Consider the following 13,096-nt stretch of genomic DNA (forward strand, 5'->3'; position numbering starts at 1 on the left):
CACCGACTTTATGTTTCCTGAACAGTTGCAGCAGACCTGCACACACTTCAAAATCTGTGAGTCACGTTTTTGGATGGAGGGCATGTGGTGAAACCACCCAGGGATCCCAGCAGTCTCGCTACCAACTATATATGCAAATCGGTATCGACAGAAATAATAGCGGCACCCCCAGGTGTCTCCTCACCAGGCCTGGGAAGAACATGTTCTAGTAGTAACGTGTTGTCATTATTAATTTTTATTATTATTTTTTAACTGTTACATCAAGATTAAATCTGTCAGTCACTAAACTGAACCGTGCATCTTTTATATTATTATTCTTCAATAGTCCTATTTTCAAATTTTTTTGCAATGAGTAATGTAGCTCCACTAATTCAAAGATCAAGTCACTGTTATCTATTATTTTCCAGCAAACTTACACGACTCTGTTCACGAACTGCTCATTATTTATAGCATCATAGCTCCTTTCAGAACGGACGCCTCCTCCTCTGCGCGATAGCACACGTATCACTAACTTTCTTCAGTGTAATTTTTATCCCCAGCATCATCGTCGACTTCAGGTTAAACTAGTTGCATAGCAACAGGACTGAAGTACCGCTCCCTGCATCCTCAAGAGTTGTTGCTCCCTGTTAAGAACACTCCCAGCTGTGCTTTGTGTTTGATCAGGAGGAAAACTGCCATCCTATGTGGTCACGATCTCCTACATCAGCTGCGGTGACATTGTTAGCAGAGTGAATGTTTGGTGGGGAGAATATGTCTCGCTCTGCAGCTGCAGGAAGTCCACTGACTTCAGAAAGTTAAAAAAAAAACAAAAAAAAAAAAAGGATTTTGCACAAACGATCCATCACGCTAATCCCAGATTTCTCAACCACACTTTGCACATGTGCGTCGCATCATTTCCTCCTTTAACTGTGTTCTCCGCACACTTCTTGTCCAGATACGTACGTTAAGCTGACCTTGCTCAACTCCATCGGTCACGAGATGTCCAAGTGCAAGACGTCCATCTGTCGCGGTCAGCCCAACCCCACCTACAAAGAGACGTTTGTCTTCCAGGTCGCTCTGTTCCAGCTGTCGGACGTCACGCTCATCCTCTCCGTCTACAACAAGCGCAGCATGAAGCGGAAGGAGATGATAGGCTGGATTTCGCTCGGCCTTAACAGCTCCGGAGAGGAGGAGCTCACCCACTGGACTCAGATGAAAGAGTCCAAAGGACAGCAGGTCTGCCGCTGGCACAGTTTGCTGGAGTCCTAACGGCGGCTGGGGGGTGAGCCGAGAGGGCGCGCGCAGGGGAGGGAAAGAAAGCTGCAAAGCTGCACACCGAGCTGTTTGTGGTCCCGGGCGGGCGGGAGACGGATGTGTTCGGCGGGGAAAGACACAAGCGTGACGGTCGCCCGGCGAAGTGGAGAATGTGATGATGAGGAGGACAGGACAGAGCCACAAGTGTCTGCACTCTGCAGCTCAGTGGGGCTAAAGCTTTTTTTTTTTTTTGGGCATAGTTGTTACCATCACTGACAGCTGCTGATTCGTTAAAGTGATTTTGTTTTTTCCTAATGGTTGCCTTGTTTTGACCTTTAAGTTGATGTAGAAGGAACTTTGGGGTTTGCTCCAGAAAGCATCTCCTTATAGGGGATTGTTGGTTGGATGAATCATATTTGTGTGCACACCTGCAGCTCAAACAGCGAGACTTAAGGATTCAAACACCTGCAAGATTCTTTTTAATTGTTAAACTACTTACGTAAATGCATGTAAAAGTGACTTTATTGGGAAGAAAACTATGGTTGGGTTAGATTTTGATTTTCCATCATTGAGAAAAACAGCTAAAAGGAATATGAGGCTGATGTTAAATTACAACCCCACTCCAGTAAAACAGAAGATTCCCAAAAAGCTGCAGAACATACGAAAACCTGCATCCCATCATGTCTGTTGTTTGAGCCTCAGGTGTGCCTCACACCAAGCCAGCATCCTGCACATCCTCAGTCAGACGGCTGCTTGTGGGACTCAGTTGCAGGAACTGAATACAGTTGAGGTTGCATCATCCTGGACCTGATTTGAAATTCAACAAATCCCTGAGTCTTCACATCCTTCAAAACCTGCAGGACTGTGTTCAGACGGAGGGAAGTTGACGTGGAAAATCTACTAGAAAACTTAACGCTGAAACGTCAGTCTAACGCATGGTTTCCCAGTTTTTCCCCTTCAGGCACCCCTAAAAATGCCAATACCCCTGTTTGGAAACCAGAGATCTAACACATATAGAGTCCCTGACGAATAACATTTGGCAAAGTGATCAAATCAAAGCAAATGTTGCACAAATTTGTGTTGAATGTGTTTTTTTTTAATTGTCCAACTCGTGTTCACGTTGACTGTTTAAATCCAAATAACTGTTTTCTGACAAAAGTGAAACAGAAAATGTGAATGTGGTCAAAAACGTCTGTATCGGCGAGAAATAAATAGGAATCAGTGGCTCCTCTTACCATGTACCAGTGAAGTGCCGAGGCTTCAGAAAATTAAACTTCACAAAGCTGAGCGCACTGTGATCTCGGCCAGAAATTAAAATCAGTATTACTGACTGGTGTGAGACCAACATGAACACAAAAGAGAAAGTTATACTAATATATGATGCTGCTTTTAAAACAAGTTAAAACTACGACCGACAGTCTCACACATGGACAACCCGAGGCAGTCTTCACACTTGTGGCGTAATTACATCTTCTACAGAGAAAAAAACTCAAAAATTCACTCTCAATCCACTTCTCTTTGTACCCACTTTAGAGGTTTTTTTTTTTTTTTTTATTTCAAATCGTACAGAAAAAAGATGTAAAGACCCTGTTTTGTGAACAGCTGGATGTTTAATCTGCGGAGCTAAACGCAGCACGGATATCCATCATTGTGAGATTTTTATCGATTGAACACGAACCAAACATGACAAGTGTGAACATGTTTTAGGTGTCTTTATCTGAGGCTGAGTTTGAGATTGTGTCCAGTAAGGTGCGACTGTTACTGTCTGTGGTATTTATGTGACGACTGTTCATTCAGAACTTTGACACAAAATCTGATGGTATTTACAAACCGATGTTTTTTTTTTGTTGTTGTTGTTATTTATTATTATTTCCTGACATCTGTGCTGATGGATGTGAAGAAATCCAACCTGTTCCCCCTTTTTTCACCCTCTCTGGTGCTACATACGAACGAGAACTGTGTGGCTGCATACGCAGAAGTCCGTCAAAAAGCAGACATGCCCTGAGGGCGCCCGCGCCCTCGTCCTCGTCCTCGCATCACGAAAGCACAGCAGCGTTGGTCTCAGGCTCGGAGAGGTGAAACGGTTTCTCGTCACAGTCTGACGGCCTCAGCTGGAACCACTTTCTCACTTCATTTACACACAACTCCAAATACATGTACTCTTTACTGTGCCTGTGGTTGTGGTGAAAGCTAGCGTTGTGCTGTGGTTGCCACGTGTGTGTGTGTGTGTGAGACAGGTGACTGGAGAAGGTGCAGTAAAGGGGGTGTTGGGGGGGGGGGGGGCTGTGACTTGGGTAGTTATTGCTGTTTCTCATTTGAATTAGAACAAAAAAAAAAAACACTTCTTGGTTACCTGTTACGTACTTTATATCGGTAAATGTTTTCTTATCTATTTTTGTATCAACGATGGGGACGAGGTTGTGTCGACACACACACGGTTGATTCTCTCAGTTCCTCTCTCACAGTTCGAGGTCTTATTTGCATTCCCGTCTGGATGCTCAGAGAGGAGTGCAAAGGAGACCGGCAGAGCTCATCTGCAACCAATCTGTCAAGACTCTCCAGCCTTGATGCTCCCGAGCAGCGAGAAACAGAAGCACAGCCTTTACAGCACAACAGTGGAATCCACCATGCGAAACACAGCTTCTCGCTCAGTCCATTTAGGCTACTTGTTAAGGAAATTCCAAAATTGTACTACTTCTTATAATCAACCTGGATCTTTTTCATTTGGCTCCTGCTGAATTCTCAGTCTAATGTATGACGTTTGACATCCTGCGACAAAAAGAAACTCAAAGCAATCTGAGATCCCTTATCCTTTATATTAGGAGAATGCTCTGTGGCTGTCAAATACACGGCCCGCAGTCCAAAGCCAGGCTAATCTGCAGAATTACATTACAAAGTATGAAAAATGTCACCACTGTGTGGAAATCAAAACCTTACAAACATGAATTTTGATGTTATTTCTTCTGTAAGACCTCGGAACAAAAGAGAGCCGGTGGACGCAGAAAAGCAAAAAGTAAGATAAAGAGAACAGTGATAGAGGTGAAGAAAGAAACATGAAAATAGTGTCTGTGCCTCTAAAATAAATTCCCTTCTTCTTTACTTCTTCTCCAGCCTCCAAGTCAGTTCTATGAATAACTTTATTGAACTGGCATTGCATAATAAGATACAACACTGAATTTTTAGTTGTTTTTTTTTTTAAATACAGCCAAAGAGGTTGCAAAAAATTTAATTTAAATATTAGGAAGGGATTGATCTGTTTAATTTGGTCAAGCTTTCATCTATTTCAAAATAAATATTTTTAGAAGAAGTAACAGGAAAAAATTATGTTTGATAACCAAGAGTTGTCTGTTCAGGTAATTGTTTTTTCGTAGGTTGTCCACTGGGGACATGACCCCGGCCCACACACACACCCTGAATTCAACAGAAGTGAAAGGTAGTTTCTTTATTGCTTACGAAACCTTGATATGAAAGTCATAATGATTTCATCAGAACAGGCAGCTCTGTGGATAAAAAGAAGCGACTGACGTCTGCAGAGAAACAAAAGTTCTCTTTTTACAGCTGCAGCCAGATTCAGACCAAACCGAACCGTTCTGCCTGGACCCATTAAGACCCAGAACAGCTCCTCCTTTTCTTCCAGGTGATTCATATTGAGTAAACGAGTCTCCAGTGAGCTCTCTCAGACGTTCCTTTTTTTTTTTCCTTTCACATGTTGTTTTGCACTGATGAGGTGTTTTAAAGCAGTACCTTTATGCATTGTGGTATTGTTTCTTTTGCTTTTCTGACACATTTTGAAAACTCCTCTGGTCTCTTAACGCTGGTTTTTCGTGCATATCGTTTTCCTTTGATTTGGAATCTACCTATGCCACACACGGCATCGGTGCCTTACTGTTTCTCACTCAGCAGACTTGTGTCACAGTGTCTTAACGTACTTGTAAATGTACTTTTCTCCTGTACTTCAGGCTGAATTTGATTTGTAAAATGTCTTATGAATGGATTTATGATAGAGTTTCTATGTGATATTATTGTTTACAAAAAATAGTAAAAAAAAAAAAAAAGGAAAAAAGGCTTGCATTGGATTATTTTTTTTTAAATGAATTCTTTTTTTGGTTTGGGATTACTTCGCATTGCCACCAAACAACCAACAGGTGGAGCAACCAGTGCATTTTATTGTGTGTTTTGTCAGGTCAGGTTTGCTTCAAAAACTTTCTCAACTTTTTGAGGTGAACTCAAACTACTAGATTTCAAATGAATTGTGTTTCTTTCACAAATCAGATCGCCTGCAGCTCTTATTATGGCGGGCGCTAGACGTGTACACCAGTGAATAATTTCACTTAAAAAAAAAAAAAAAAAACAACTTTGTGTCCTACAGGCACAAGTATCCCTCTCAGAAATAATGAAAAGGCTATCAGGTCAGATGTGGAAACTACGAAAAACAACAAAAACAACAACATCTTGTCAAGTGTAGATTTGAGTCAACATTTCATCGTCGAAGATGATCTGTTGGGCGCATTTTCTTCACTTTGCTGATCATTTCATCCCACAGACAGCCACCGGCTTTGAAGCTGTTGGTTCTCCTCGGCTGTGATGTAGGTCTGACTGAATCGACGCCCCTGCTTTGTGTGATCTTGGCACTCGGTTGAGAATAAACAAGAGAAGAAGGTAAAGAGAGGAGTGAACACAGTGTGAGAGAGAAAGCTATGTAATGTTTCTACAATTAACTGTGTTGTGCAGCTCGTTCCGCGAGCTGAACGCACAACAAAGACCTGTAAAAAAAAAAAAAAAAAAAAAGGAGAAACACTGGAAAATAAGATTCAGTGGCTGCTGCTGCTGAATCAAAGGGGAAATGCATAACAGATGAGAGGGGCTCGCTCCCCCCTCCCCTCGCTTTGTCGGTCACATCCCTGCAGAGCAGATCTCCAACACACTACCCCTCAAAAAAAAAAAAGTGTTACAATGCCTTCAAGTGCAGTGGGAAACTACGCTTATGACAGTAAAATGAAACACTATGAAGCCAGTGGTAATGTATTCACTGAAATACTTTTGTACAAACCGATCAATAGACACATTATACATACCTGTAACACTAGTATTTTAAGATGATTGGGAGTCTTTCTAATAGTTTTCACATGATAAGATGTTATTGGTATGAGCCCAATGAGGTCCACGCACAACAGAAAGCAGAACTCTTCTCCTGCTAGATTCACTTAAAATATTGTTCAAGTCTATATCGTCTGATTCCCTCTTAGATTTTTTAACTAAAACTTCACCCCGCTGCATGGTGCTGTAGTTTCTGTTCACACTTCTAGGTGAGAATTCCCATGATCTAAATCTGTTTGGGTGCCTTTCTTGGTGGAGTTTGCATGTTCTCCCTATGCACGGATTTGCCTCCTACCATCCAAAGGTCAATACAATGACCTTTGGATGGTCCCTGACCCCCACACTTTTCCTGGTGCACTCCAGTCACTCCACACTTTGAAAACCACTGGCCTAACATAAATTGAATATGATTAAAGCTTATTGCTGACATTGTTTAACTAAACATTAACAAGAAGGTTTTGGCGACCCCCTCACTGTGGAGACCTTGAAGCAGCCTGTTCGAGCAGGTTTTTAAACTTATTACCAGGGAAAATAACTCGATTTTTGAGAGTTATTGACTTTTTGGAGAACTGTTATCGAAGTGTTAATTCATTCAAAAAGCTTAATTTTTTGCACAAAAGCCCAAAAAATATATGCCAATTAATCATTCAAAGAGTGACAGTGCTTGCAAAATGATCAGAAATATATTAATTCACTTTCAAATGTCTAAAGTGAGCAGCACAGTGACGTAGTGGTTTAGAACTCTCCAACCCCAGAATTTATGTGTGTAGTTTTCATGTTCTTCTTGTGTGTATGAATGTTTTTCTGCAGTGCTCTAAATATGTGCTTGAGTGTATTGGGATAGTAACTTTAATGCAATCCAAATGAGCAGCAACAACAGCAACAAAAGTCAGCATATCAAGGAAACATTTCAGTATATGTAAATAATCTAACCTAAATTCCTTATTTGTAACATATATAACATACAGATGTGTAATCTGGATTTTACATATCCCTATGGAGCCGTGGACATCCACTGTGCAGGTCTGGGGCTCCAACCCACTTTCCCGCCAGTAGGCTAATAGGTATTAGCCTGAAAGTAGGTCTTAGCTTCAAAAAAGAATACAGTTGTATTAGAAGAAGTCATAACTCAACACAAAAAATACACATTCATTGAACTAAAACAAATTTATTGATGAACAACTAAATGGAGTTCTATTTTCATGCACAAATCTGAAATCAAATCAGTCGTTGCTCAGGTGTGCTTTTTAATTGTGGATGGAATTGTTTTACTGAATTCATCCTCTCACTTACAACACCTGGTCATTCAAAACATTTTCATCCTTCCCCATCCTCAGAATAATGAACTTTTTCTCTCCCTTTGCGTCTCCACCCACCATTTGAGAAACACTGTTGCCTTTCAGCAGCACGCCAAAAAAAAAAAAAAAAAAAAAAATCGCAATAAATTTCATGCGCTGTGCCTTTAAGAGAAATCACATCAATAGTGATAAACACTGGTAACATGCCACGTCTCATCGGTCACACATGAAAGTGACCGTGAAGAGAGCGGCGAGAATTCCGAGCGGCGCCTGAACGCAGCAGCGGCCGCTGGCTGGAAGCGGCGGAGCTGCTGTTGTTTTCTCCCCGCACATCCACAGGAGCTGTCAGCCGAGCCGCAGCAGCGTCAGCCGCTCCGGGACAAAGCCACCGTGAACGGACTACCACACACACACGCACACACACACACACACACACACACAGCCGAGGCTCACCTCCGTCCCTCCGCCGAGGAAACAACAACAACAACAACAACAACAGCAACAACAACAAAACCAGCTGTCAAACAGCGAGGCGCGCGCGCAGTGATTAGCATGTAGACAAGTGGTTAATGAAGTAGTAATTACATAAGTGGTGTTTAACGCGGTTGCGACGTTTGCGTGTCTGGTCTAAAATTAGAGGAGAGGCAGCGGAGGACACGGCCGCCTTTCTTCAAGCGGGACTTTTCCCCCATTTTTCTGCTGCTTGGATTTCACAGTGGAGCCGAGGACGAGCTCCGGAGCATTCCCCCCAGGTAAGCAGCATCCTTCCAGCCTCACGTTTCAGCCAGGGAGGGTCCACTTCCATCAGCCTCATATGCAATAATTAATGTTTTTTGATCACTTTGTAGATGCCCTTTCTTCAATCCATTCTCCATTTTCTATGTATATATTTTTTACATTACAACTTGAACTCCACTGTAAGATGTGATTTTTAATGTAATTGTTAAGTTATTGAGTCTGAGCTGTCTGTTTCTACATGACCTGCATTGTTTTGGTGTCTACAGCTGCTGTAGAGTGAGGAGAGTAAAGTGTTGGACTGACTGCTGCAGGATTAATGAGGATCAGGGCAGTCAATAGCTCACTGGTATGACATGACAGAGACCCTGGTCCGACACATTATGCAGGCTGACATAACCAGCCACCCTTCCTGGCACCCAGCCAGCCTGGCTTCATTATTTTGAGGCGGACCGTTCTTGGACGGGGTGGCTGCTTTCTCCTGAAAAAGGAGAAGGAGACGGATTTTTGTGTAATTCTGAGCTTCCTGATGTCATTTCTGTGCTTTATAGGCTTAGTGCCACATTCATCCACTCCGCGACACCAGTGGTGGACTGTGAGCATACTTTTTCACCCCAAACCTCACAAAAAAAATTCCTAATTTAATGGATGATGAATAAACACCATCTTCCTTGTGTGTCTGCTGTTTTGCGGAGAATAAAGGCTTCGGCCGCAGCGGGTGGGTAATAGGGTTGGATGCGCTTCGCCGCCGCTCGCTGCCAACAACATCCGGAGTCACTTGCCAGGAATTCCACCTTAGCTATTTGTTTCCCTTGGAGGGAAAAGTGATGTGGAATATAAGTGAGGCACGCAACAGGGAGGAACATCCAGAACTCGAACACCAAAGGAACAGACAGGATGGGGGAGAGCAGCTGCAAGTGTTCTGGCTTTGGTGGACAAGGGGGCTTCCTGGCATCCCCGCTTGGGCAAGTCGGCCTCCAGGTTCGCTTCTGTTCTCCCCAACCTGCCAAAAGCACCTCCACCCCATCGTCTTTGTCAAAAAAAAAAAAAAAAAAGCCCTCACTGCGATTTCCGCCTGCCTCCCTTTCTTCCAGCTCTGTCGCGGCGCTATCAATCATATCTCGCTCCCAGCAGACTCTTCTGCTCATTAAGCATGTGAACCTGTAGGTAGCCTGCAGCCCCCCCTCAGCCATTCATCTCTCTCAGCGGGGCGCAGAGACTCACATCTGGAGCAGCATTTCAAAACACGGCTCTCGGCAGACTCAAGTGCGGCGTTACACCGAGGGAGGAGGGATGGCTACATTCTTTCAGAGGCTGGACGTGGCGCACGGCGTCAAATTACCAGCACTTGAAATGTGTGGCTGATACGTAAGACTGTAATGGTTTGTAATCTGTTAGGGCCAGAACCTGTGTGGGAGGCAATAATTAAAGAAAAGTCCGGTTCAGATCACGCTGAAGGCTTGCGACTGTTGAAAACGGTTGGCTGGCTTCACATCATCGCCTTTGTCCTCGGCTTTTCCTGCTCTGTTTGTTGTAAAAAGGTCTCAGTCAAGACAAGTTGAGCTACTCGAGTGTGTGTGTGTGTGTGTGTGTGTGTGTGTCTGATTGTGTGTGTCAGGACCACAGGGTGTAGCCCCAGACTTCGGCTTTTTTTTTTTTTTTTTTTTCTTTTCGCCTCAGGCACTGCTTCCAAATCATGAATACTCCTTTGTACTCCAAAATGACACACAAGAACCTGAGAGGGAAGGATAACACTCCTCAAAACAGAGGAAGGTGTGACATGATTCTGACTTATTTATAGCCAGGGACCTCATGACTTCACCTGCTCCTGAAAAAAGGGCGAGTTCTCCCCCCACACACACACACACACCTCAAAATCCTCTAAACTACGTTCCTCTTCGAGATTTCTTCCAGCGCTTGGCCGTGTGTGCGTCTGTGATGAATTGAAACCTGGGCAGGAACATTCATCTGTTTAGACAGGGCAGAATTAATGCAATGTGGAGAAACACTGGCTCAAAATGCTTCACATTCCACACAGTGAAAGTAGTTTATCATCCGTCCTAAACGTTAGAACATGGGGGATTTCAAAAGCTTTAAAAATGGCCCTTCGTTTCCTATTTTGATATTTAAAAAAGAAAAAAAAGCAGCTTGAGAGTCTTTGTGTGTTCAGCTGTGAAAAAGGATTGACACTGTGCTTTTTGTGTTTTTGTAATCCTCATACCGATGCCCTTGTCCGTCTATAATGTGCTGCATCCACCTCTGGGAGTGTTGGCGGTGACGTACACACCGAGCCCTCGCCTGTTAACCCTCACGCCACAACAAGCCGTCCCCGGATAGTCCATAATGCAGCTGTCCTGTCACAACACATGTGTCACCGCTCAGCAAGAAGAGCGCCGAGCGAACCCCCCCGAGGGGGCCTGAACCCAGCTTAGTCACGCCACCGCGGCCAAGACGGCCCTCTTGATAGCTCCTGACAGGCTGCAAGCTGGCACAAACACAATCAAAGATGCATCCCTCCAAAAAAAAAAAAACAAAAAGAAACCCACACACCGATGTAACACAGCAGAGGGGAGAGGCAGAGCAGGCAGTGGCTGGGCTCAATGTTGTTTTTCTGTCCTGGAACGAAACGAGCCATCGCACAAAAGCGGGATTTTGAAAAACCCTACTTTCAACAATCAAGTTCTACCAAAACTAGGTGCCTTTAAAAACCTCAATGAGCTGGAGAAAGTACCCTCATTGTACAAATTTGTCCAGCAGAAGCCTTGATGGCCACACCAGGGTTCACACCAATGACCTGCTGGTGCTTAATTCCAACTCTCTCAGTCTACAGGTTCTACAGATTGTAACTGAGGCCGACACCATCTATCTTCATTAATGGTGCGAGGAGCGCGGTTGCAGTGCATCGCAGCTAATCACCACCCTGCTGATGCTTGAGAGATTCTCGGTGCATCAAGTTTTTGGGAAACTCATCCCCCTCCAAAAAAAAAGAAAAAAAAAAAAAACATTACTGAATGAAATGCTCTGCTATGGATTTCCTTTTGGAGCACGCCTCTACAAAAGCGTCTCCAGCCTTTCTTCTTGGATGCATCGAGTGAGGCCGGCCTCCGTGTGCGACTGTGGTCCACTTTACTAGCAGGGGGCTAATTGCTTTCTATTTGAGTGCCTCGGTTTGAAGGCGCAGCGTACAGCGCCTTGTTGTTGCTACTCCAGAGGAGAACTTGATGTCATGAAACCTATTATCTATTCTCTATCTGCTCCCTCTCTCTGTCTCGCTGTGCGCTTCGCCCTCTGATGCCAGCACTCGCGAGCTCATCCGCCCCCACTCCGACAGACAGATTGATGGGATGCGGCTTCTCATACAGAGAGGAAGTGGGCTGTATGTTGGATCTGAGCTCTCAGTTACACTGTGATGATCAGATGATAGTCTCTCCTGCAGTTTATTAGACATCATCCCTCTATATTTATACCTTTTACGAATCGGCTCTTTCCACCATGCAGGTGGAGTTGTTCCGGATTTAATTTTTTCATTAAAATCATATTAGATTTCAACACTTTGAACAAAAATTCTACAGTAATCACCCTCCATTTGTGACAGAACTGTTCCAGACACAAGAGGAGTGTGTTTTGGATCGTCACTTTTCATTGGGTGTTCTGTAATCCCAGAGGTTGTCACAACAGCAGTCTGCACATTTCCAAAAAAAATCAAGTATGAAGCTCTCCAGAATCTGCAGCAGACCAGGGAAGCATGCCTAATGGTTGTCTTTGAAGGCTCCTGGGATCGTATATTGTATTTGTGATACTTCATGGTTTGTCACTGTTCACGTCTGATTTGGGGTCGTAATTTTCTCTAGACAATAATTGTGACGGTTAAATGTCACAAAATATGTTTTCAAATAACATTTATGCTGTTATTGTGTCTGTTCAAAAGATCGCATAATGGTTTTTTTCAAATCTGAAGTTTGTCTTGATTTGGATTTTGTGGATAGATCAAACAAATAGTTCCAGAAGTATTGGGTGGGAGTCGGTCAAAGCTGGATCGATGGAGAAATTGATAGAAATACAGCGTCTTCGTTGGTTTCACACCACGCAGTGTCATAAAGCTCCTCTCAGCTCTGCACATAGCTGCTGCTATCATCTCACCTCTCCTCGCTGGGACACTGCCAGTGTGTGTTTCTATTGTCACCTTCTCAAGCCCTCCCACCTCTGTCGAGCGCAAACATGTTTTTGCAGTATGTTGACTTCTGGATATATCAAAACAGGAGGCTGTGAGTTCACGTAATGAACTGTGAGCTGTTGCACTCCTTTTTGGGATGACATTTCTTGACTTTGTGTGCTTGTCTCCATATTATGAGGTGAGATGTTTCGAATGTCTAAAACTGTTCCCGTCACTCTCCTCTGCGTCAGGGCCAGCTTTTGTTTTTTACTGTAGTTTTATAGGTTTTCAGTGCATCTTTTGCAGTTATAAGTTTTTTTTCTTTTTCCTCTTGGCACACAAACATTATGATTAAAAAAAGAAACTGATAGCACAGGAGTGTGATGTGATTGGGTTTTCTTATGTGTTAAAAGTCAGGTTGCAGTTTTCTGGATCAGCCATAGTTATTTCATGTCGTGTTCACTGATGCTAGAGGAAAGAGAATTACGGAGGTCTAACCTGGATGATTTGAAACAAGCATAAATCAACTTGTTTGAAATTTTGTTCAGAAGGACTAAGAAATGAGCTCATCTTTCATTTC

General features: G+C 43.4%; 2 protein-coding genes across 7 annotated transcripts in view; both read left to right on the forward strand.

Moving 5' to 3' along the window:
• The window catches only part of syt14a (synaptotagmin XIVa), a 34,772-nt gene extending 33,310 nt beyond the window's left edge, over positions 1 to 1,462 (forward strand). For 4 of the 5 annotated variants that reach the window (XM_030117083.1, XM_030117080.1, XM_030117081.1 and 1 more), the window contains one exon: positions 935 to 1,462. In XM_030117083.1, the coding sequence (XP_029972943.1) occupies positions 935 to 1,248 (314 nt within the window). In that variant the 3' untranslated portion in view covers positions 1,249 to 1,462. The remainder of the gene's footprint in view (positions 1 to 934) is intronic. The other variant, XM_030117084.1, reaches the window with a different exon arrangement.
• A 6,328-nt stretch (positions 1,463 to 7,790) lies between these two features.
• The window catches only part of sertad4 (SERTA domain containing 4), a 35,037-nt gene continuing 29,731 nt past the window's right edge, over positions 7,791 to 13,096 (forward strand). Inside the window, exon 1 of one of the 2 annotated variants that reach the window (XR_003933563.1) lies at positions 7,791 to 8,380. The gene's annotated coding sequence lies outside the window, so the exon portion shown is untranslated. The remainder of the gene's footprint in view (positions 8,381 to 13,096) is intronic. The other variant, XM_030116950.1, reaches the window with a different exon arrangement.

This window comes from Salarias fasciatus, chromosome 19 (genome assembly GCF_902148845.1).
Source record: "Salarias fasciatus chromosome 19, fSalaFa1.1, whole genome shotgun sequence".
In the NCBI taxonomy this organism is placed as follows: Eukaryota; Metazoa; Chordata; class Actinopteri; order Blenniiformes; family Blenniidae; genus Salarias; species Salarias fasciatus.